General features: G+C 39.9%; 2 protein-coding genes across 2 annotated transcripts; one reads left to right on the forward strand and one right to left on the reverse strand.

The window, feature by feature from the left end:
* Positions 1 to 248: 248 nt before the first annotated feature.
* On the reverse strand, positions 249 to 7834 carry chrne (cholinergic receptor, nicotinic, epsilon). Its single transcript, XM_034684380.1, has 12 exons — positions 7544 to 7834; positions 4512 to 4645; positions 4255 to 4299; positions 3357 to 3466; positions 3064 to 3219; positions 2865 to 2965; positions 2585 to 2785; positions 2062 to 2176; positions 1840 to 1954; positions 1553 to 1760; positions 1087 to 1220; positions 249 to 935 (listed from the first exon to the last, which is right to left on the reverse strand). The coding sequence occupies exons 2-12, from the start codon at positions 4539 to 4541 to the stop codon at positions 768 to 770; spliced, it is 1383 nt and encodes a 460-aa protein (XP_034540271.1). The 5' UTR covers positions 4542 to 4645; positions 7544 to 7834; the 3' UTR covers positions 249 to 767.
* An 8919-nt stretch (positions 7835 to 16753) lies between these two features.
* On the forward strand, positions 16754 to 23919 carry gltpd2 (glycolipid transfer protein domain containing 2). The gene is made up of 4 exons (XM_034683914.1): positions 16754 to 17322; positions 19541 to 19599; positions 19786 to 19964; positions 22076 to 23919. Exons 1-4 carry the CDS (start codon positions 17253 to 17255, stop codon positions 22692 to 22694), a joined length of 927 nt encoding a protein of 308 aa, XP_034539805.1. The 5' UTR covers positions 16754 to 17252; the 3' UTR covers positions 22695 to 23919.
* The last annotated feature ends 784 nt before the right edge of the window (positions 23920 to 24703 follow it).

Raw genomic sequence — 24703 nt, forward strand, 5'->3', positions numbered from 1 at the left:
ACTGATCTTGTTTCCTCTTGTCTAGAGCTTTGCTTGTGTTGTTCTTGTTCTCGTATGTACGTTGCTTTGGATAAAAGCGTCTGCTAAATGACATTGTAACATTGTTACATTGTAACATCATTTTTTCTTTGATGGAAAGTTCCTGAAATGGCTCACTGGGTCTAGTTTTTTAACAATTTTGTAGTGATTTAAAAACAAAATAGTCTTGATGCACTGAATAAAATATTTATTAAAAAACACATGGCACAATAAATCAATACAATATCTCTGATTCATCTACTTCTAACAAAACATTCTAATAAATAAGTCATAGTACTAACAGAATAAGGCTTCAATTCGGAGTTGGCTGGCTTCTTTATATAAGACATAGTACATGCAGGAAAACTTATCCAGACTTTGGCAGATATATTTTGCAGTGTGATTCATTAAAGCCGACAAAAGATAGTCAACTAAAGCTCATAACATGTTTTAAAAAATGTTGATGTACAGTCTTTGAACCAGACCTCATTCACTTGTGTGATGTATTCATGTAAAGATCTTAGATTAAGAAGAAAACTGAAATTTAAATGAAATCCTTCTACCGCCTGACATGTGTCCATCAAGAACAGTCTGAGCCTGTGACAATAAAAACAGATGAAGGTTGTAAAATCTCGGTAATTAAAGTCCTCAATCTGAACCTGGGGCTCCTCAGCTCTTAAAACAAGCGTGAGGCACAGTGGCCCTTGGAAAGGTTTGATCAAAGTAAATAATTTCATTTTAACTTTATTTTAACTGGGAGCATATTTTTTGTTGTCCCCAGGAAATGGAAAATCAGGTGCCCTGTTGAAGTGTCCTGTTAAGAAGATCCACACTGTACCGATGATGAAGAGGAGGATGGCAGCCCAGAAACACACCTTGTCGATCATCTTCCCAATCAGCACCCAGCTTTCAATTTCCTTTATTTGGAAAAAGTGAGTAAAAATGAAATAGCTAGGATAAAACTTTGACCGTATACATAGTCAAGGTCATTCTGCATAAGATTGCTTCACAGGATAAGCTTGCATACAAATTGTTGGCTGAGTAGATACAGTTTGAAGCGACACTCACAGATCCAATATCATTTTGTTGTCTTGTGCTCTCAGCAATGAAGTTGCAGGCATCCACACACTGCTTGATCTCAGGTGCAGCTTGGGCCAAGCTCTTATAGAGGTTGGCGGTGCTACTGACATCTATGTTATCCACTAGAGGGAGGGAGATACTGACAGTTAGAGCACAATATGCAACAGCATTACCTGAGGCAGTCACAGGAATCTTTGACAGTGAAAAGGGGAAAAAAACGAGGAGTTCAAGGACATACAGTTTCCTGCAAGTACACAAATAGGTTGGTTATATAAGGGATGTGAAAGACCTGATAAAAAAACACCTAAAACAAGAACATCTGTTTTGATGAGATGATTAATTCTACAAATATTTTACCTGGAATATGTTGCAAATATTTACGTGCTTATGAATTAGACTGAGGCCCAAAGGCAGGTCAGATTCTGGTGCTTGATGTTAGAAATAGTCTTCTTACCAACAGATCCCTTGAGAACATGTCTCTCTCTCTGTTTGTCAAACATCATTTCACTGCGAGGTTGTTTCAAAACATATTCCTCTGCTCTCTGCATGAGGCCAAAAGAGCTGCGACGTCGCTCTCTCACTCCATTCATCTCTGTTGTCACCTCGCTGTCATCCACCAGCGGGGACATGCCTAGAAAGCGAGGTACCATCTCTAGGAACACCTGCAGGAAGCAGCATGGATATACATTTACAATTGAAATATATTATCTTATTTAGCTCAGCTGCACAGGATGGACTTACATGCTTGATGCTTGGAGACATGGTATGAGTGTTTGGGCTACGCAGGGAGAAGTTCAGCACCACAATTTGATTCGTGGCAATGAGAGTCGTCACACTCATAACAAAGATCAGGTACCTGAGGGAGCCACAAGAGAAGATCTTTGCTGAAGTGGAGACTCAAACTGTGGGAATTAAGAAAAGAATAGTACAGCAGATGGCAGCAGAGATCACACACTGACTCACTTGCCGATGAGAGGCACAGACAGAGATGTCTCAGGGATCTTCTGGGCGATAAGGAAGAGGAAGACAGTCTGAGCCAGTAAGACAGAGATGGCCACAGTCAGCTTTTGTCCACCAGCTGTGAAGGGGAGAACAGGACAAGGGAGGGTCACACGGGATACAATAATCAAACTCAATTTGGGATGCAAACTCTGTGTTCAGGAACTTTATGTGCAGCAAACAATCCTAGGTTTGTATATATTAAAGATGTCATGCCAAAAATACACTGAAATCAAATCCGCAAAGTAAAGCAGTGCTTTCTAAAGAGGTTTTATGATAGAATATATTCAAAACAGCCTAACCTGAAGTCTATTTTTAATATGAGCAGTTCAATAGTAAAATAGCCTCAATCATTACTTCACTTTGTGTCCAAGGCACAACATGCCATAAGACTTTGTGTTCTGTAACATTCCTGAATATTTCCCCCTTTGAAACAACAAAGATCTGTGTAATCATTGCTGTAGAGAATTACATGTGGCTTACAGACCTTGTGCAGGAAGGAAGTAGGCCAGTACGACCAGTGAGGAGATGAGGGAGCAAGGCAGGATGATATTGATGACGTAGAAAAGGGGCTTCCTTTGGATGATTATATTGAACATGATCTCCTGATACTCCAGGTCATCTGGGGAATACCGTTTGTTGATTATCTTCCTGGCTGGACGATGGACGATGGCCCACTCGCCATTTTCTTAGGTGTGAAAAAATAAGAAGCTTAGGAAGAATTGTGTGTTTTGAATATAGAATATCAAATTCTATGTGTGCCGTACCTGTAAAAGCCTCAGGGTCTATGTTCACCCACTCAATAGTTTGCCCTGTTTCTTCATCAGCTAAGATCAGGTCCACTTCACTGGCGCTGTATGTCTGGGATCTAGGGTCGATGCAGATGGGACGGAATAATGCAGATAATAGTGATTACTTGGATATTACTCTGTTATATCTATTTGAAATGAATCACATTTCTCGCACCTGAATGCCAGCGTGCAATTCTGATAATCGAACGGAAAGTAGGTAATCTCAACGGCACAAGTGCTGCGGTAGATAGCAGGAGGCAGCCAGTACATCCCACCATTGCTATAAATCAATACATTGGCATAGTAGGCCACATCAAACTTGCCATCAATGCTGCAGAAATAGAGGACAGAAAACAGAAACAGTTGATACCAGGATTTGATTTTGAAAAGAAAAACAACAGCCAATCATTTGCATGATGGCGCTGCATGCTGGGATAATTTACAGAACATGCTTTGTCACTGACTTACTTGTTCTCAAGCACTATGTCAGGGAGCCAAACCATGTTACATGGGGCACGAATCACGCTAATGCCAAAATATTCAGATTCGTTCCAGGCGAGACGATAATCAGTCCATTGCTGTGGGTGACATTTGAGAGAAAGGTCAACAAGACACAACTGAGGGCTGGGAAAATGAAAATGACAAGGTCCCCTTGGCAAAAACAACTTTACTACTAAGAGTCTCGCAAGGATTTGTACAAAACAAGGTTATTATAGTTTTTTATTTTTCATTAGTTTTTATTTTTATTTTGTTTTGACCTTTTGTTTTCAATTTCAGTTTAGTTTTTAGTTAGGTTTTAAAGGGAGTTTGCTTGTTTAGTTTAGTTTTTGGTTTTTGAAAATGCTTCATTTTAGTTTAATTTTAGTCTTTTTTTGTAATATGGGTTAGTTGCCAGGGGCGAGATTCAAATAGGTCACAAAAAGCATTGTGTAATAAAAACTCAAAACATCATACCATTTTCAAAAATGTAATCACCTAGGACAGATGAACAAACATCCAAATAAAATAATAAAATGTGTCACTCAGTGTTATATTGTATTTAACAAAAAAATGGTCACAACAACACGAGTAGCCTACATAAAACACATGATACTGAGTTTATGTATGACTACCTCATACATTGACAAAGACGAAAACTAAAGACATTTTCTCTGTAATTTTAGTTCATTTTAGTTCGTTTTGTAAACTCACAATACAGTTACAGTTAGTTATTGTTTTTTTGTACAGCCTCGTTTTCATTTTTCATTTCAGTAAACGAAAATGTTTTTGTACCTCTTGTTTTGTTATTTTGTTAGTTTTCGTTAACGATAATAACCTTGGTACAAACTAAACATAAAAGGAAGGTATGAATAGAGGGGAAACTCACAATTTCAATCCACACATTGGTCGTGAGAGTCTCCTCCTTTTCATTCTGTTGGAAAAGTGAAGAACTAGTATGAATATTTGAGATGCACTGCTAAATTCATACTCCATTTAGCTCTGGCTAGAATGTGGATTAATACTTCTGTTGACATGAGGGTGAATTGTGGTCATGCGCCATCTTAAGAACCTTACACGTTTGCTATTACAACAAAAAGAATGATAGTCACATTTTGAAAAAAAGAAAAAAGGGCTTTTCCTCACCAGAGAGATCAGGTTAGTGAGGGTCAACATGATCTTAATCTGCAGTATGTCCTCAGGATTTACCACAGGGCGGATGTTTTTGCTGTAGGTTTTGAACAAGTCTCTGATCAGAAGTTTCTCCTCATTACTCTGCACTGCATGGGAAAGATGGATGAGAAATCATATGAGTTTATTTGAAAATCTGTTAGAACTATGTGTTGTTCAAAATCTGTGAAACATACAGTGAGTCAGCAAGCCTTTTCTGTGAGATTTACCGATTTTGACCTTCAAATAGCAGATACAACTCTTTCTCAATTTCCAACACACGTGGTTTTATTCCTTAAAAGACTTGTATATAGTATGACAGGTTTCTCACAAAGCTGGCTGTGTCTTTGCTGCAACTGTTATTAGTGATGTGTCATGATCATATTATAATATTGTAATATTGTATCAGAAAAGCAGGCTCGCATCGAGAGAAAGCCGGCTCCCAGTTTTTTCCTTTCGCTGCTTAGCACTCACAGTGTGCAGCCCCAGCTCTGCTCACAGCAGAACTTTGTTTTGATTGGTAAGAAATCGGATCAGCCCCTCCAAGCTGAGGCATCAGATTTTTCTCAATGCCAACCTGTACTGAGGAAATTAATAATGTTTGCTTGAGTTTGGTTCTTGTTTCTGTTTACTTGAGTTGGTTCTGGTTCTGTTTGCTTGAGTTTGGTTCTGGTTCTGTTCTGTGGATAAGTTTGCAGTTTTTTGTTAATTTGTACAATAAAAAAGTTTGATTAAAATACTAAACAAAAGTAAGAATGGTTTTGTAACAGAACAAATGCACAAAATTAGGCAATTATAAGGCTTCTCATAAAAACACTGTACGTACATACAAGGGTTTTCAACACACAAACCATTCGTTTTTGCAAAGTTAAGGTAAAATATACGGCTACAAAAGATCCTAAATTTAGAGCCGTTCGTGAGTCAAAAGAGCCGGCTCTTCTTTGGGAGCCGAGTCAAAAGAGTTGGCTCTTTGAAAAGAGCCGAACTTCCCATCACTAACTGTTATACCATAGTCTATTTCTATTAACTTTCCAGTATTCATCTTGTATTTTGTAAAAATTCATCAGTGCTCAACTCAACACACTCTTTGGTGGCTGATTTTGTTACGTAAGCACATTGTGCTGGTTATTGTGACATTATGTGTACCATAATCCTGTAAATGTCTCCAAAGTAATGTTAAGTCATCATACCCAGGGTTCTGATACCATAGCCTTGATATGTGTGGTTTTATTATTACCCTAAAGTCGCCAATTTTAACTAATGTTAGCAAAATGAAAAAACATTTTTTGCCCAGCTAGAAACAACTCCTATTTTGACACTTCTGACCCCTTTTAGCCTCCACTTTGACTGCCGGGTGAAATTGACCCACAAACAGTACATCTACAAACATGCAAGAGGGGTTGCAAATATGTGAAATCAACCATTTTCATTTTATATATTAGTTTCACCTATTAAGCCAAGCAGAAGAAGTTTCATATCCAAAAAAATACTTTTAACAATTTTGGGGGGGATTTTTTAACTTTAAAAAGGGTCAATTTGACCTGCAACATAACAGGAGGGGTAAGCAGAGGATACAAAGTCTCACTTCAACCCCCATTTTTAACATCAGTAATTCATGTGGTTATGTTTTTCTTTAAAGTGGTAGTCTTAATCGTTAATTTGTACAGTCATATAAAAGTGCGTAAACATAGTTTGGTACATCACATTACTTAAAAATGTGCCTATCAGTACTCTGAAATATTACTTCTTACTCTGTTATCATGTGTCCATAGCCTATTGAGTATTTTCGTTTGATATACAATGTGAGAGGAAACAATCACAATCAGTATATCAGTATAAAATGTGATGTGGACACCTGTCTGTCTTAATAAAAATACACAGTAACAATCATAGTTAACAACAACCAATAACAGGAGAAAACTTTGCCAGCATTACTGCATCAAGAAGACCAAGCTTCATCAGTTGATGAAGTGAACACAATGAGGCAGAGAGGTATGGAAGCATAGAGAGGATCAACCTTTACCCTTTTTACACACTTCTCTAATAATTACCCAACTTGTTAGATCACAGTTACTTCATAACTTCATTCTATATAACCTGGAATAACTTTGTGTCTTTATTTACCCTGGATTGATAATTATCAAGACAGCATTGGGTGTAAATTCTTTATATCAATTATTTTGGTTATTCAACTTTGCACTAGTGTTGAGGAAGCCAAACTCAGGACAGAGTTAAGATAACTTGTGAAGATATTCTTGGTAGTCCAGAGACTATTTACTATCATTTACTATCACATTGTGCTCCTAGGCTTTTCTTATCTTAGTGTGATCTTCAAAAGAGTTTAAGAGAAAGGCAGAGGTTATTTCAGACATCTAGCCCCGTCCCTGCCAAGTGCCACTACACATAGCTCAGGTTACACAGCAGCTGGGTAACTCTACACCAGGACTTTGTGTCACATTCAGGTCATCTACAATAATCATCAATATCATTGTGAGGCAAAAATGGTGACAGTAACATATACAACAGGCAGTAAAGATGTCAACCCCTATATGATCAATTCATGTCTAGGTCTTCCTGGTTCAATCTTGCACACAAATGTCACATTGTTTGGAGCTGTTACTATAGTTCTCCCATGGGACAATCTGTATAGTAGACAGTGAAGCGACAGTGCTGAGAGGTCTCACTTCCTAAGGGTCCAATAGCTGTAAATAATTGATTATAGTTAAATATTACACTTAACCCCTGAATGTGAAAACTGATAAAGATCATGTAATCTGAGAGTGGACTAGTAAGGTGGCTCTTTGCCTTGTGTTTTATCTAAATGGCACTTTGCTGTGGTATTCCATCAGGCCATTATCCCTTTGAGATTGTAAACAGATCTATAGCATCTTCTCTAATTTCATCACAGAGGAAAACAAAGACAGTTCTTCAAGGTAAGAGAAACACATAGAATCCATGAATAGCTCTTAGGGAGTATAAGTTCTACAGTTTTAAAATGTAGATGTTACACTCGTGGAAAAAGCGAAGAAAGAATCACGAGCGTGATCGTGGTGTGTTTCCTCATCCAGAGCGTTTTATAGAATAACAGAAAAGAGCGCGATCTCCCTGCTCTGCAGGTGGAGACCGAAGCAATCGATCACAGATGAACATCTGACACAGACTACTAAGTAGATCACAGATCAACATGAATAAATCTTACTTTTAAACGATAGAAAACATAGTAACCAGTATATTTAAACACTCTTAGCGTAATTACTGTTTGTTTTTAACCATTAACTGACTTTATGTATTTCACATGACTTAAATGTTTCTATATGATTTTTAATCACTCTCTAGAACTTATGAAATCATTTTGTTTTTTAGACACAATGTAGATTTTAGCTTTTTTTATAAACAATGAACTTAATAAACTGTTTTTAAACTCTTTTTAACTTATATAATGCTTTTTAACCTTTTTAACTTATATAATGCTTTTTAACCTGTCACATAGACAGCATGGTCTGCTAATATTAACTATGAAAAAGCACAATGGCTCTAATATCTCTGTTAGTGGTAGGCAATAGCAGAGATATCGGCTTTGTTAGGTGAAAGTAGAACAAATGATAGCCACGTGTTGGAAAGCAGGCAGAACGTTTGTTAGGTAGGTCAACCTGTATGACTTTCTGTAAAATTTTCTCTGCTAGAATGAAACCCTTTATGACTTTCAATCTCTACCTTTCTTCATGGATAGCACTTGTGGGCCCTTTTCCCCTTTTTATTCATAGGGCACCCTTGGATCTTGTCATCATATTTTTGCATCAGGAAAACATAGATGTTACTTAACAGGGGCGATTCTAGGATCGGGTGTTTAGGAGTGCTGAACCGGGCAAGATACATTTCACTGTTTTGTACATTTTAATGCAATTTCATTCCCACATTTGTGATAGAAAAGTATAACACTTTTTGGGAAAGTCTGTGACTAAACCATCAAAATGCTTATTTAAATGTTGAGCCACAGCAAAAGAGAAATTAATTGGAATCATAAAAGAAACATATGGTAACCCTAATTTCTGGGGAAAGACATCTTATTTTGATACAACAGCTCCTCAACATATACATAAACAGTATGTATATTTCTGGAGTAAACCAGCCCCCAATAGTGAGTACCAAAAATACCAAAAATTGACATTGGAGTTATTTTTTGGACTTTCATTTGAAATGTAATGCACAAGATGTAAAACCCGGTGGAGCTGCTGTATTTTTGTTGTTAAAATATTATGTTTCAACCAAGTACTGTATGGTTTTGAAACTTTTCTAGCTTGATAAAAAGGACATACAGTAAAAAAAAATAAAAAAAATCTCTCAAATTTTAGGGGTGCTGGGATTCAATTTAGAGGTGCTTCAGCAGCCCCCAAATTGGGCTAAAAACGCCTAAGGTACTTAATCATGCTTTTTCCTCTAATTGTCATATTTTCTCCACTGGAGATCAATGTAAGGACTTTGGGCTGCTGGAAGTGCAGATAGTAGTGCACGTTTTTTCTACTTAAGCTCCAAGTAAAGAGATTTGGTCCACTTGAAGTACACTGTGGGGATCAATATATTACATCTTCTCCATTTGCATCCTGGATGGCACATTATCAAGTTTTCTCCACTACAAGTCAACCTTGGGCTTGATCTGCTAAAAGCCCAGTCCGGTGAGAACTTTTTAACATTGTCTCCACTTGAAGTCTAAATCAGTTAATGTTATCCACTGGAGGAACAGCCTGGAGTTACCTTTAATCTAATGTATTTCGTTTTCTCCTTTGCAATTCACATTATCAGGTTTTCTCTACTGGAAGTCAAAGACAGGACATTTTTCTCCAACACATTTGCAGCCAGGAGTGTACTTTCTTCATTAGAGGAACGCCCTGGATGAGACTTTATCCTGTCATCTCCTCTGCAAAGGCACATTTTCTCCGCTTGAAGAACCCTTGATGGCAGTTTATCATACTTTCCCCACAGGACGGGCACCCTGCATGTTTTTTCCTCAGGCAAGAATGTTATCACTTCATCTCCAATGAGTGACCATGTCAAGATGCTCTGTTTACAAAGACAGCATCCCAGAAGGCATTTTGTCATGTCTTATTACTCTGCAAGGGCATGTTATTATGTTTTCTCTACTGGAGATCCATGTTCAAAGGATTTGTTCATTGGATAAGTACCATGAAGGGCATCTTATTTTGTTACACCTCTGCAAGGGCATTTTGTCCTCTTAAAGGGAAAACCTAAAAGGCAATTGAGCAGGTTTTCTCAACTTGGAGGGCACACAAGTTTTCTACAATGGAAGGGGAATCTGGACGGCTTGCTATTGTGCTTGAAACACAAGAGGGTTCAAGAGGCTCTATGGTTCAACATAAGACATACTATGTTTACAAAGTGACTTGTGGACTGGCAGGTTACTGCATTTCAATTTTCAAAGCAATAGATAGTGATGTTGTCCTTACATTTTTTTTTTCTACAACAATTTGAGGAAAAAATGTGCCTGAAGTTAACAGCAATAAGGCGTTTTTCGACTGCAGGAACTTTACCCCGGAACTAGGGACTTAATCCCCTGAACTACGTACGTTTCGACCGGAGGAACCAGAGTCTAAATTTAGTTCAGGGGTAGATAATCTCCCCCCTGAAAAGCCCCTGCTTGGGGTTAGTGCTTTTGAAAGGTCCTGGGACTTTCAGTTGAACGTAACTGTGTTTGTGGAGTTTACACAGTTGTTGAAACACAGAGGGAGTTCCTGGGAATGCATACTAGTTTAGTTATTTATTAAGATTTCATAACAGTATTTAATTTTTTTTTTTCTCCATACGTCACTGGCCTGATTTGCACAATCTACCCGGGACTTCAGCCCCTGGTTGAAACGCAGACAACAATGGGGGCAGAGGAACCTTATAGTTCCAGGGAAAGTAGTTCTGGGGGCCAAAATACCCTGGAAATCTTGGTCGAATTGCAGCTATAGTGTTACTTTCCAGTGAGAGAGAAACAATGACTTTAGAATCATGCCTTCAGCTTGTACTGGCTGCTGTATTCGTCATGATGGAGCATGATTAGCCATCTAATGTGGAACTAATATATTATATGTACAGTATGTGTGTGGTTTCTATGCCTTTACCTCACCACTTCCTGTGGTTGACATTGCAGTTTGCTCAGAGAAATCACAGGAGAAGGATGTTGGGAAGCTTCAGCAGACTGAGGGGATCATGAAAAGGCTGGACTAGGCTGAATATCTCAAATCTTAGGTTGCATTGGGTGCCTGGAGGTCAGATTTGTTGTTCAAGTTTTGTCACTCAGCTGACCTGATATGTTTAGGTCACAAAGAAGCAGACAGCAAAACAGGGTCAGAACAACATAACCACTAAGGTAAACATTACAACATCACTGCTGACTGGGGTAAAAGCAAGCTAAGCTCACCCCAGCTGACTCTGTCCTTTGCACAGTGTACCACATCATTTCTGTTGATCTAAACTTGAAGTGAAGGCCAAACACAAACAGAATTACTAACATCATACCTTTCATCACATCTCAATATAGTTTGATTTGATACCAAGTGCAACTGAGGGTTTCCATCTAGATAACCATTATAAAGTACATTTGAAAAGTAAGGTCATAACTACAGCATGCTCTCGTATCATAGTTGTACACGGTGATTCTGCAGAGTTATTAAAAAACACCCTAGTCTTTTTTACATTAACTCCTGTTCTTTCTTCTGTTTCCACTGCTTGGGTAGCCATTCTAGCCTGCTGTTCTCCTGCTGTTGCAGAACTGCATCAATGCCAACCACAGCAGCCTCAAACATTTTAGTACTGCTGTTCTCATGACACAACAATGATGACTGCGCTGAATGACTTGTAAGAGCCCCTCTAATGAAATGAATTGAAATGCATGCACTCCTCAATGGTACAGATGATTTCAGTCAATATCAGTGTAAGTTGTGTCTCTGCAAAGATGAAACCTCAAAATTCTGAGGTACAAATATGGTAAGAAAGTGCACATGCAAGTCAACTCAAGAATGCTTTTATCCATTTACAACAGCATGTTCATAACCTTTAAGTTTTACATGTGTGTTTAGAGATAAGCTATCAACAAGAGAGACACATTTATGCTCATAAAACGTGTTAAAGTCTACCCACAACTACAATTTACAACACAATGGATGCATTTTCACAAGTTTTTAGAAAGTCTTAACTATAGAAAGTTTTCTCAGTGAGCCAATGTAGTTATAATTTGAGAGGTGGCTGTCTATCTGAACACCGATCCTCTGCCTGCAAACGATATACCGAAGATGGTTTTGATGAATAAGAGGGCAACGAGCCAGCCTGCTGAGGATGTGCCAAACGTTTGCCACTGCACCACTTACCCTGAACCATTAAGGTCCCGAGAATAGTTACAAGTCCAAAAAGTATCCCAAAACTGCTCGCTGCCATAATGTTCCAGGACCTCTCCTCTGCCCGGTACTGCACTATATTTAAATATTAAGTTTGAGAGAGCGAGAGTAAAGACAGAGAGGAAGAGCCCTTAATCCCACGCCACCCAACACCCTGGCTGTCGCCCACCACGGCTGTCGCTGTCCATGGCTCAGATTACACAGCAGCTGAGAGGTACTAAAGCAGGACTTCAAGCCACACTTTGGTCACCCACAATAACCATCATCATGATCATTAGACTGTAACTATCTGTGCTGAGGCCAGTTATATTTCATTAGGGTTTGTCTTTGGAAGAACAGAGTGAGACCTCATGCTGTTTACCTCCAATCTGCTTAATCTCCAACACCCCTGCAACACTCCTATGTATGTATTTGAATATACAGAAATATGTTTTAAAATGTATGATTGTTGGGAAACCAGCAATGTGTTTTATTCAAAGTGATCCTGAATATGTTGCTCTGATTGTGGGGAAAAAAAACGTAGAGGTACAGACACCCATGGGTACCGCAAGGTGAACAGGTGACAGCCTGCAAAGGCCTGCAGCCCCTTGCAATGTGTGCAGGGTATTTATACACACAGCAGAGACTTACCAGTTCAGCAGCAGGGCTCCAGCAGAGTGCGAGTGTCTGCAGACAACGGTAGGATGAGAGGGCTGGAGGCAGACACTACACACAGAACTCATGGAGACACGGAGGAACACAACTTCTATCTGCTTCTGTCTGAAAACTTTGTCTCACCGACACACATGGGATCAAGCTTTGAGAAATATAAACCAGACCAAGATGTCTTAGTTAGTGAAACTACAAAGACCAGGTTTGCTTTTATAATCGGAACCATTGGTAATATAAGTAGTGTGACTGTGTGGTGACAAGGGCAACACACTGATTTCTGGAATGTGCCATGTGAGTTGCCCAGTATGTGATGGACTTCTAAAAATATATTTCAGGAAAGAGAGATGAGCTTCTTTAAGGTAACGGGAGCCTACAGAAGGCAGATTATGTGTCTCACACTGAGCCTCAGAGGCAGAAGAGGGACTGAATCCTGTAATTCACTGAGAAGAGCTGCAGGATAGTGTAGCAAAACAATATTCTCTTTTAAATGTGGCCCATCGGTTGTTTATAAAACCGAACAATCTGAAGGGATAGTCTTTTGTGGGGGCATGTTTTGGATAAAATACAAGCGGCAACATCCAGTCTTGAGGCTGGCTCTGGAAGTACTGGAAGTCACATACACATGAATGGGAAAAAGACGATCTTTACAGCAGAAATAAACATGTTTACAGCCTGGTACAAAAGACGAGTGTAGTCTGGATAGCTCATTTCTCGCTCAGCACACACTGTGAGGAGGTGAATTTTTTTCTAACGCGGCAATTTTGAAGATATTGAGATTACGAGTCTTCCAATGAGAGGCACAGCTGATTGCGGAAACACTGTAGCTGTTGGCTAGGAGGCTCAAACTCCACCTCTTTACGTCACACTGGCTCAACAGCAGCAATATGGCTGCCGCCGCCGATTGGCCTCAAAACAGCTCTTCAGAAACAGATGGGTGACGACACGGATACTCAACCAAATTTTATACAGTCTATGGTAAAATACCATAAAAACTGTATATAAATATGGGCGACACACCTTCATCTCCTTCTGCTGTGAAAAAAGTGAAACCAATGTTCCCCAAAAAGGTGCAGAGAAATGCAAAAGTGGTCTAGTTGGTGCAGCCATGAACCTGACCTCACACTGCTGCTGCTTCTAACCAAAGCACACATTTAACTTAGCCCACAGATAAAATGTCACACACCTTTCTGGTCGGTAATCCACAGCATAGCAGATTGTTGTGTTGATCTGAAGCGGACACTCATGGTTACAGACAGTTCAAAAACTTGAGTATTGGTGTCCATTACATCCAGAAGTCCTTGTTCCTATACTCTACTTTGCTATCAGGTGTTACAAGGGTGCATTTAGGCGTTTTTCGACCACAGGAACTTTACCCCTGAACTAAGTGCGTTTCGACTGGAGGAACCAGGGTCTAAATTTAGTTCAGGGGTAGATAATCTCCCCCCTGAAAAGCCCCTGCTTGGGCGGTAGTACTTTTCAAAGGACCTGGGACTTTCGGTTGAACGTAACTGTGTTTGTGGAGTTTACACAGTTGTTGAAACAAAGAGCGAATTCCTGTGAATGCATACTAGTTTGTTTTTTTATTAAGATTTCAAAATTTTACTTAATATCACTTTTTTTCTCCAAACGTCACTGGCCTAATTTGCACAACCTACCCGGGACTTCTGCCTGCAGTTGAAACGCAGACAACAATGGGGGCAGAGGAACCTTTTAGTTAAGGGTAAAGTAATTCTGGAGGCTAAAAGACCCTGGAACTATTGGTCGAAATGCACCTTTTGTCAAGAGGATTGTCAATTAAGATGTTACAACCCCACTTTTAATATCAAATAACTAATTAAAAGTAAGATCTTGGGAAAAATGTAATAAACCTAGAACTAAATCTCATTCTACTTTGACCCATGTTCCATCTGTTAACATAAAGAAGGTGGGTTTTTACCTGTAATGGAGCACGGGGAGCTCCAAATATTTTGGCTTTACTCCGAGGTGCAGTTGCGCTATCCATCTTTTATATAAGCTATTACTGAATCATATTTTTTCCCCCTCAGTTCCACCTGTCTATGTTCATTTAGCATTTTTGTAAAAAAGAGACACGGAGGCCAGTCTGTGTCTAACTGTTTAATTGTAAGCCTTGTTATAAATATAACCACATCCGAGGATGTAAGGCATCCAAACCATTGCAGAGTGAATAGAGTTGGTGCAATAACTGTGAATAAATATGCAGCGACAACATTTTGCATCAATGGGTATTATTACACTTCAGCTCATTAGTATGTCTGTAAATGTCTTGTGAATCTATTTCCACACATACAGTACATCCTCACAATGTTAAACTCTGTTGAGGGATGTAAATGTTATCTGGAATGCTTTTTCTCAAATATAATGTTAAAGCTTTAAAACAATATTAAAGAGACTAAAAACGTTTCTGTTTCAGAGGGTATTACCCTGGTTTTTATTTCCCAGGTTTTATCCATAGTTTTTATTTGACCTTCCCTGCTGCTTTTACTTGTTTTTATTCAACTACAGTGTCTTTAACAAGTATCTGCATTTTACTGTTTGTTTTTTAACCCTGTTTTTATTCTTACTGCCCTTTTATTATGCCCTGTAGCACTTTGAGATTTGTTCCAAATGTAAAGTGCGTGATAAATAAAATATATTATTATTGTTGTTATTATTATTATTATTATTATTATTATTATTATGATTCTTATTATTATTATTATTATTATTATTATTATTATTGTTTCTCAACCCACAGGCCACCAGGGGCCCCACCCACAAGAATCAATAACTATCATGCATCATTTCTTTTATTTGTCTTCAAACATCTGCACTACTACCTCTCCATGTATTCAGCTCTGAGGATGTCTCTTTTCTTACTTTTTAAACTTTATTAAGTCCCATTCTGACAAAAAGCACAAACTGGATTGGAATTCTAATCCTAGTGCTGCAGTTCAGCGTTTTTACTCTCCTGATGGAAAATCTGGTGTGGGGCTATCTGACAGTGACAAAATACCTCTTTCCTGCTCTATTGAACCTCCATACATAAACACACTCTCACAGTGTGAATGCATACCAAGTGTTTGAGTCAACCAGAGCACATGCATATCAGCTGCTTCATATTTCACCACACACAAACATGCAGTTTTCAGAGCTATGTCCATTTAAAATGGATGTTATGTTGTAACATGTAATGAGAGAGCAGCAGCTGCGTGGAGTCAATCAGTTCAAGTCCTCAGAAAGGGTCACATGTTTCCTCAAGGTTTCAGCCTCTCTCCATGTCAGTTGCTGCCTGTTTCAGCTGGGATCATCCATTCAAGTGCACAGAGTAAAAGCCCCATGATCAGCCCCTCCCAGCCAAGACATTACTGGGCCTGCTTTCACTAGTTTCCCGCTCCTCTGCTCTGCTGCAAAATACAATTGTTAAGTGTCCCCCCCCTACACGAGCACACATGTGGTTCGGCTTGAGCGTGGAGTTCAATGTCTGTTCACCTCCCCCCATGTTAGTGGCAGCAGCAGCAAACCCAGCGATAGGGACCAATCACTGGGTTCCCCCCTGATAAAGATTATCACAGGAACACCCTGCATGTGTTAGTCATGTTTACTGATACGTCTTAGACTTTAGACCCCGAGATTAAATGAAATAATCAAATAATAAACATTTACAAAGGAAAATAAAATGTGTAAAAGAATATGAACCATCCTTTATGGCAGAGATGTCGAAGTAAATATATCTTTTAATTTCTTGTAACCTGAAAATTATGTCTTAGTTCTTTTGTGTTATATTAGTTGAGCACAACTAGACTTATTTGTTGCTTTTGCAGCAGAATAAGCTGGGTCAGTCTTTGTTATTCATTAACAAACACTGAAAAGGAGGTTGTGTTGATTAATCAATACAAATGATTACTCTAGACTGTGGTGTCTCTAACAGACAAAGGGAGAAATACATTTGTTTACATGTAGAGTCTCGTCTGTTTCTTGTTATTCTGGTGCTAAGCATGCTTTCAGAAATGTGGGTCTCCTCTGCTGTTGTGTGGGGGGCTGGTTGTGCTCCTCATGGTGTGTGTGAATGAGTTATAGAGGGTGGGAGGGAAAAGAGAGGAGGGAGAGGGGAGGGTGTTGGTATAGTGGGAGGAGAGGCGAGGGAGCAAGTGTTTTCTCGGAGTGACCAGGAATATAGCGCATATCTGGAAGATGAATCTGGAAGGAAGGAGGTTACTGGCGGACAAGCTACACTGGCTCTGCTTTATCAGGCAGTAGCTGCTCTTGGCTGATCTCTGGACCCTTAGATTGAGCAACACAACAGGAGACAGGCAGCTTCTAAATCAGAGAGACACAAAGGCAGGAGGGAAGCAAGACGTGAATGAAAGAAGAAAGTGAAATAAGGAAGAAGAGGAAAGAGGAACAACAGGCTGAGTTGTGAAGGGAGCAGTTGTAAAACAGAGTTAAAGATTAGCAGAGGGTCTTGGTGGTGGAATGGCTGGGAGAAGTTTTTATTCAAGAGGAGCATGAGAGGAAGAACTGGGGGGGTTAAAGGCAGGGGTCTGGTAAAGACTAATTGTGGTGACAGCCTGTGCCAGGGGACAAGGACTCATGTGAGACTCAGAGGAATGAAAAGACACGGACAAAGAGAAGAAACAGAGAGGGACTGATAGACCCAAAGCTGGACTTCAGTATGGGTGTGAAGAGCAAGGCTGCTGCTGCTATCTTAGTCCTGCTGCTGTTCCTTGGCTCCCTGTGGCTCCGTGAGTATCACTCTCCCTCTCTCTCTATGTGTGTGTGTGTGTGTGTGTGTGTGTGTGTGTGTTCCTATGTAATACTATTAATCTATACAATCCCTTTCTTGTTGAAAAGACATATGCTCCAGATGAGGAATGTGTCACATGTTGTGTTGGCTGCAGAATCCAGCATGGTGGCCACACACCCGGAATTGTCTACTCAACAGCATGACAGAAATACTTCTGTGGGATAAACTATTGCCAAAATGCAGGAGACATTTTTACACCATTTTATTTTGTAGATACAGAAATCTTTGTCTATTTGAAGAAGCATCTGAAAATACTTATTTATAGCTTTTATTGGCTTTAGATTATAGCATGAAAAATGATTATTTAAATGGTTCCTTTTCCATTTAAAGAATACATTTTGTTGTCATACTTGATGGAAAAAAAAACCTGTAAACAGTGTTAAAATGTTCAAACTATGCATATGTGATGTGTTTTTCTCTGGCTTTGACTTATTGAAGAAACAGCAGAGTCACACCAGAGTTCAGCCTGAGGGCACCAGTTTAGTTCAGTGGTTGAAAAAGTACAAACAGAGCTTAAAGCTTTTCTGATGGAAGCCTGAACAGCCAGCTCTGCATCCTCAAAGTGATCCAGTACCTACAGCAGGTCCATGTCAACCTAAAACTGAATCTCTACAGCTGCTACATGGACTCTTGAGTTTCATTACAACTGAGGGATGTTGGTTCCCCACTGAGGCTAACCAGCCATCTGACAATAGCTCATGTGGGTCAGCTGGGGTCAGTTTGTGAAGCTGAGCTAGAGATCAACAACTTTTGACAGGGGGATTTGTGAAAAACATCACTTGAAGCTTTTGGTGATTTTGCTGGATGTTTCATGTTGTGGTCTACAAATCTGTTACAGTCCTCGTCGCAGGGGTTGCCGGTTCGATTCTCGGCCGGTCGGCCATTTCCCGTTCCCCCGCTCTCTACTCCCCACATTTCCTGTCTCTCTTCAGCTGTCCTATCAAATAAAGGCAAAAGGCAAAAAGGCAAAAAAAAAAACTGTTGTACCTCAGTCAGCTGACTTCACTGAGACATACAATTGGATTGCATGCTGCAAAATTGATGAAGTCTCAATTTCCCACTCTAACCACAAGTTAAAGGCCCTGAGTTAAAACTGCTTAGTAGAGGCTTAAAGGGCTTTAAGTATCAGTATTTTAATAGATGTACATTTAGATTACTGTCAAGTGTGATTGAGGCATGTGTTTGGATCTTTTGGCAAATTTTGAGACTTGTTGTTAGACATTGGAAAGAGTCCATAACTGACGTGTGCACATGATGGTCACATTCCTCAGACTGCTCCACCACAAGCTGAAATTAGCTCAAAGTGGAATTAATCAGGAGAGCAAGACAAATAAAGTCAGCTGTCTCATAATCAGTTTTCCATGTTAAAAGGATTACAGATGTCACATGACAGTTATGTTGGTTACTGAGCTAGTAAAAATAGGCAGCACGTCTTTAAAGAAAAATCATTTTTTTTAAACATGATTGATTTATCCATGATGTATTTGTCATTTTTATGATGAAACTTCAGAGACTTATCACCTAATTCTCCTGCTGAAAGAGCTTCAGTGCTAGTGTCACCCTAACCTTTAGCTGACTAGCCCACAACTTGACTGTTCCCTGCAGCAGTCCTTGAAATGAAGATCATGAAGATTTTTACAGCTAGAGATCTCTACACAGTTAGCCATTAGTCGACTAACATATTGAAGAAATTAGCTGCTAACTTCCATAGGCGTTGGTAGTGACCCAAAACGGAGCTAAAACAAAAGGGATATGGCACTTGTGTTCACCTGGTGATCACACAGTGCCAAGGAATAGTAATGTACTCATCAACTCCTTTGTGATTAAGGAAGCAATTGTTTGCTGGTAAGCCCACAAAGTACCACTTAAGGTGATGTAAACGATCTGTAACAGCTGCTTTTGCTTGTCAAATGTGGGGAAACTATGAGCCTTATTGACCCATCATTGTTAATAATTTATATGAAGATGGAAACCTATAAATATTTGATTTTAATGCGTTAAATGCCCTCATACTGAGCTGAATGTCCTTTTGTTTTATTTAAAGTTGAAGTTAAAGTTGAAGTTAAAGTTGCAGGATTACCAGAAAAATAATGTCATTGATTTAGATGTCAAACAAACACTAACATTTTTTTTTTCTCTTTTAATGTCTCTCTCAGATGGAGGTTTGGATTACCACTGGGATTCCTGTTTCAAAGGTTATAATCAAGTAAATAAGGTAAGAGCACAATCAAGCGACTGAGCAGCATGCTGTTTATTACATTTCCTCCAGAAGGTCTTGTGAAGCAGATGGCCAGTTTGAATGATGTGAATCACTTCCGCATTCTCTCTCTTTCTTTGTCCACAATCGCCCCTCACACTCACCCACACTCACACATACACACCTCCCCTCCCCCACCGGCAGCTCCACCAGCTGTACAACAGCAGTGGGGGCGATGGAGCTGAGGGCCTGCAGGTCCTTGAGGGATGCCCCGGTCAGAACTTCCAGGTGTCTCTGCTGCTCTCCCACCTGCTGGCGGTACCAGCCTACAGCTCTGACGTGCTCATGCTGCCGTATCTGTCCAGCTGGGATGAACTTGTGAGGTAATATCATCAGATAACACAGGAGTATTCTAAGAGAGCTACTGGAGACAATGAAGTCATTTATTGCATGATTTGGACTCTGTGATATGATGCACACCCTATTCTGTTTTACTGCATGATTGGGTTGATATAGCAGGCATAACATTGCACACATTTTCATCATAGCTGGCAGAAGTTTCATAGTTGACTCCAGTATGGCTCAGTCTTTGCGATTCTCTTTCTATTTGCTGCCTTCTGGACAGATCATAAAAAGTATAAATAAAGCATATCATCCATATGAAGATGACAATTATACAGTATATCTCTAATTTCCATTTAAACCCAGCAAAGCTTTCAGGTTGTCTTTGCTCCTGGACTCTATGGAGGCTATAAGGCACTGGACAACTCTTCAGCTCAGTGCAGAGAATACTGAGGTTCTGCTTGTTGCGTAGGATAAGGTTGTTCCCATGACCTTTGTAATTTTACAGTAATACTAATCAACTTTTATCATGTAACAGCAACATTAAGCAGCTTTTCTGATCATGTAATTCTACTTAAGAACTATTAGGATCTGTAGTTTCAACTGCTAAACCTAAGGGGCTTACACATGAACAGCTCTTGAAATGCAATCTTTTATATAGCCTCCAGACAATACACAGTCCTCCAGCAAGAGACACAATGTCTCATGTCTTGTACTGTCGGGGCGGCTGTGGCTCAGTGGTTAGAGTCGGTCGTCTATCAATCGGTAGGTTGGTGGTTCAATCCCAACTCCGGCAGTCACATGCCGAAGTGTCCTTGAGCAAGACACTGAACCCCAAATTGCTCCCTCTGTTGTTCAGAGGTGTGTGAATGTGAACGAATGAGATCAACTAATACAGATGGTCCCTTACTGAATAGCAGCCTCTACCATCAGTGAGTGAATGGGTATGAATGGGTGAATGTGACAAGTAGTGTGTAAAAGTGCTTTGAGTGGTCAGAAAGACTAGAAAAGCACTATATAAGTACAAGTCCATTTCCATCCATGTATTAAGTAGTGATGTTCGATACCACCGATTTCCTTTCCGATCCGATACTGAGTAAAATTCAGGTTGGTATTGGCGATACCGATCCGATACCGATACTTTGTGCAAATACACCTAATATGTCTGGTAAATCTAAAAAAAGTAGTGTATTTCTGATTTATTTATTTATTTATTTATTTATTTTAAACTCGTAAGTATATCAAGGTAGCGGCCTCATTTACAATATAGCCGAGCTTATACAACAACAGAAAAACCAAACAGAGGACACAATCATACAAAATATGTGAAAACAGTGTTTTAAACACACACAAAAAAAAGAAAATAAGTAAAACAATAAAACCATTACAATAAATTATTGTTTAATGATTAAGAACTAGAACTAGTAGTTCCCACCAGCCGTGTATCATTTAGACAAGATCTCAATGGTTTAGTTACTCTCTGCTATGTTCCTGTTAATGATATATATTGCCTCAAATGACTGAAGTATCAAAAGTATCAATATTTTGATTTGAGAATCGATTTTAGAGCATGAGGATCTGGCGTCGGTAGTATCGATATTTCAGTATCGATCCGCACATCTCCCCTGTATTAAGATCTTCCCTGGCTCCCTGTTGCATATAGGATCAACAACAACAAAAACTCACTCTGACTTACAGAGCCTCAGTCAGGCTTATAACATATGGTGAAACAACTTTTCCCTTACTTGTCAGTTTGCTCCTTCTGGTCATATATGCTGAACTTGCCTCTGTTGCCTCACAAACACGCTCAAGGCATTCGAAGTTTGAGCTTTGATGACATAGCACCTTAAATATGAAGCGCTCTGCCCACATCCTTTCAGTCACTTGACCCTTGGTACTTCTCAGTTAAAGCATTTCTGTTGAGATGGGCATTTGAGTAACGCTATATTGTAAATGTTCTGTTTGTTGTTGTTTTATTGTTTATTGTGCCAAGTTATTATACCATTCCAAAGTTTTGCATGCTTTTATAGCATAGCCCAGAGAGCCGTCTTTATGCTTTTATATCTATGTGTTGTAGAATTCTTGTGAAGCACTTTTTGACTTCAGTCTCTGAAAAGAAACATACATTTAATTTACTTATCCCCTTTTCTAGGTTCATGGAAGCTCTGGGCCCAATGGTTGGACTGATATCTAAGGAAATAGAAACTAAGACTTCCATAATCCGTCAACTTGCTGCGCTGGCTGGAGAGAGCCCTGAAGCAGAGCTGGCTCCAGATATAAACTCTATAAACATTGTGAGCACAGAGGCAGGGACTAAGAACGATCCAGAGGCCTCACAGCACACCGGTGCCTACCACTCTGTACGCTCAATGATCGTAGCAGAAATGACCCAAGGCGTGGTGGACTTTCAACAACAGACAGACTCTGGGTGTCGGACTCTCCTGCGTCTGCACCGTGCTCTGCTGTGGCTGAAGCTCTTCCTTGAGAAACTGGCTGAGACACCGGTGTCCGGGCGACTCAGGAGTCCCTCGGAGCTGTGTCGTGAGGCCTACCAGAACACTCTCTCACAACACCACACCTGGTTTGTCCGTAGAGCCGCCGAGCTGGCCTTTATCGCTCTGCCTGAGCGGGGTTTCTTTTTCAGGCTGGTGTGTGTGCAGGACCAGGAAGAGCTGAGTTTGGTGCTAAACAGAGTGGTCCAGGCCATTGGAGAGGTTTATGACAGGACTCAGAACGCCCTAGAGGAAAATGGCATGCTGGACTTGCCATAAGAGAGTTGACTTTTAGACTAGATGGGACCTACTCTTTCTGCTGCTTTACTCTGATTTACACTGTTCTTGTGGCACTAAGGGCTATGCCTCACTACCAAGCGGCAACCTCCGGTCTTAAAATGCGAGTCTAATCGGGAAGTGCTAAAAACTGCAGTTCATTGAGGATCCACTTGAGGCTGGATCCGGAAGTACCGGAAACCACATACACACCAATTCACAAAAGCCGATCTTTACAGCAGAAATAAACATGTTTACAGCCTGGTACAAAAGACAAGTGTAGTCTGGATAGCTCATTTCTCGATCGGCACACACTGTAGGGGGGGGGATTTTTTTCTAACACTGCAATTTCGAAGATATTGGGATTATGAGTCATCCAATGAGAGGCACAGCTGACTTGATTAACAGGAGGGAACACTGTAGCTGTTGAACAGGAGGCTCAAAGCCCGCCTCTTTACATCACAATCGCTGGACAGCAGCAATATGGCTGCCGCCGATGATTGGCCTCAAAACAGTGCTTCAGAAACAGATGGGTGACGTCACGGATACTACATCCATATTTTATACAGTCTATGCTCACTACCTAGAGGGTTTAAACTTCTCTAGGAAACATGGGGGGGCTGTTCTTATTAGCTGAAATGTGCCATATTTTTCCTTCTAACCAAAGTGCTGTTCACAATCAACCTATAGTAAAAGTTTGCTTTCAGTATTAAGTCATTCCTCATGATGCCCCAACTTCAGCTATATGTGTTCGAGGCATTCAGAAGGCAGCTGATGGTCTGAACCGACTGTGAATTATTTAAGCTGGTGCACATAAACACATGGACACCTTATACATAAAGAAACATAAGTCATGCTTGTAACATTCTTGTGAGTGTTTCACAGGGGGAGCTGTTTGGGTAATGGATTGTATCAGATGGTATAGTTAATGTTTTTGGGCCTCTTACATTCAGATTTCGCTGTGAATGAATGCTGTTGATTGTATTTGACTTGATTTAGTATGCTACCTCATAACTGGCAAGGTCTAGATGCCTTTTAGCCTTACAATATGGGACCAATCAATCCTCATGAAAGAAGTATAACACTAACAAATCAATATGTGGTGACAAACTGACAGTATGGTGCTTCACACTGACTGTGGTGTGAGTTGGAGTCTTACATTCTCCGTTTTCAACTGTGAGTTTTTGTACCATGTTCAGAAAAAATAAATATGTGAGAAAAAAAGACAGAGAAATTGTGGTTGTGTATTTTCTGATGAAGTCTGGTGCGTGATAACTTTGACTTTTAAATGTCACTCAGTTATTGTGTAATGCTATCCAGCCACCAGCAGAGGCTCCAGTGCTCTGACACAGACTTTTAATCACTCTCCTTATATAAGGGCTGATACAATCTGTTCTGTTTGAGGCTTTAACCTGGACATATTCTAAATTACTGGCTTTGTTTGAACCCAAATGCAGAGGGTTTATCTCCTCTTAATACCTCTTTTTATAAAATATCTAATATATTAAATGTTAAAGCTTTATTATGATAAGGTCAAAGTGGTCAGGACTGTAATAATAGAATGTGTGTGTGACAGAGAGAGTAGTATTTGTAAGAATAGGACACCAGAGCTACTCTTGATCAGAGTATTTTCAACCCACAAATACCTCTAATGCTACGTAATCCTAGCTTTCTCCCTTTTCCTGCCCTGTCCCCTCTCTGTCTCCTCTCTCTCTCTCTCTCTCTCTCTCTCTCTCTCTCTCTCTCTCTCTCTCTCTCTCTCTCTCTCTCTCTCTCTCTCTCTCTCTCTCTCTATGAAGAGGAGGAGGAGGAGGACACTGTGAGGAAAGGAGAGATAAGGATAGAGCCTGCAGCCTTGGAGCCAACTGGAGACAGGACCTGGTTGAAGGTCAGAAAGCAGAAATACACTTCGCCTGTAATCTTGTCAAGCTGTTGGCAGCAGACTGCATTAAAGCCACTCCAAATAGGAAAAAAACCAACCTTCCAATAAAAACTGACTCAACCTCAGACAG

The sequence above is a fragment of the Notolabrus celidotus genome, chromosome 5 (assembly GCF_009762535.1).
Source record: "Notolabrus celidotus isolate fNotCel1 chromosome 5, fNotCel1.pri, whole genome shotgun sequence".
NCBI lineage: Eukaryota > Metazoa > Chordata > Actinopteri > Labriformes > Labridae > Notolabrus > Notolabrus celidotus.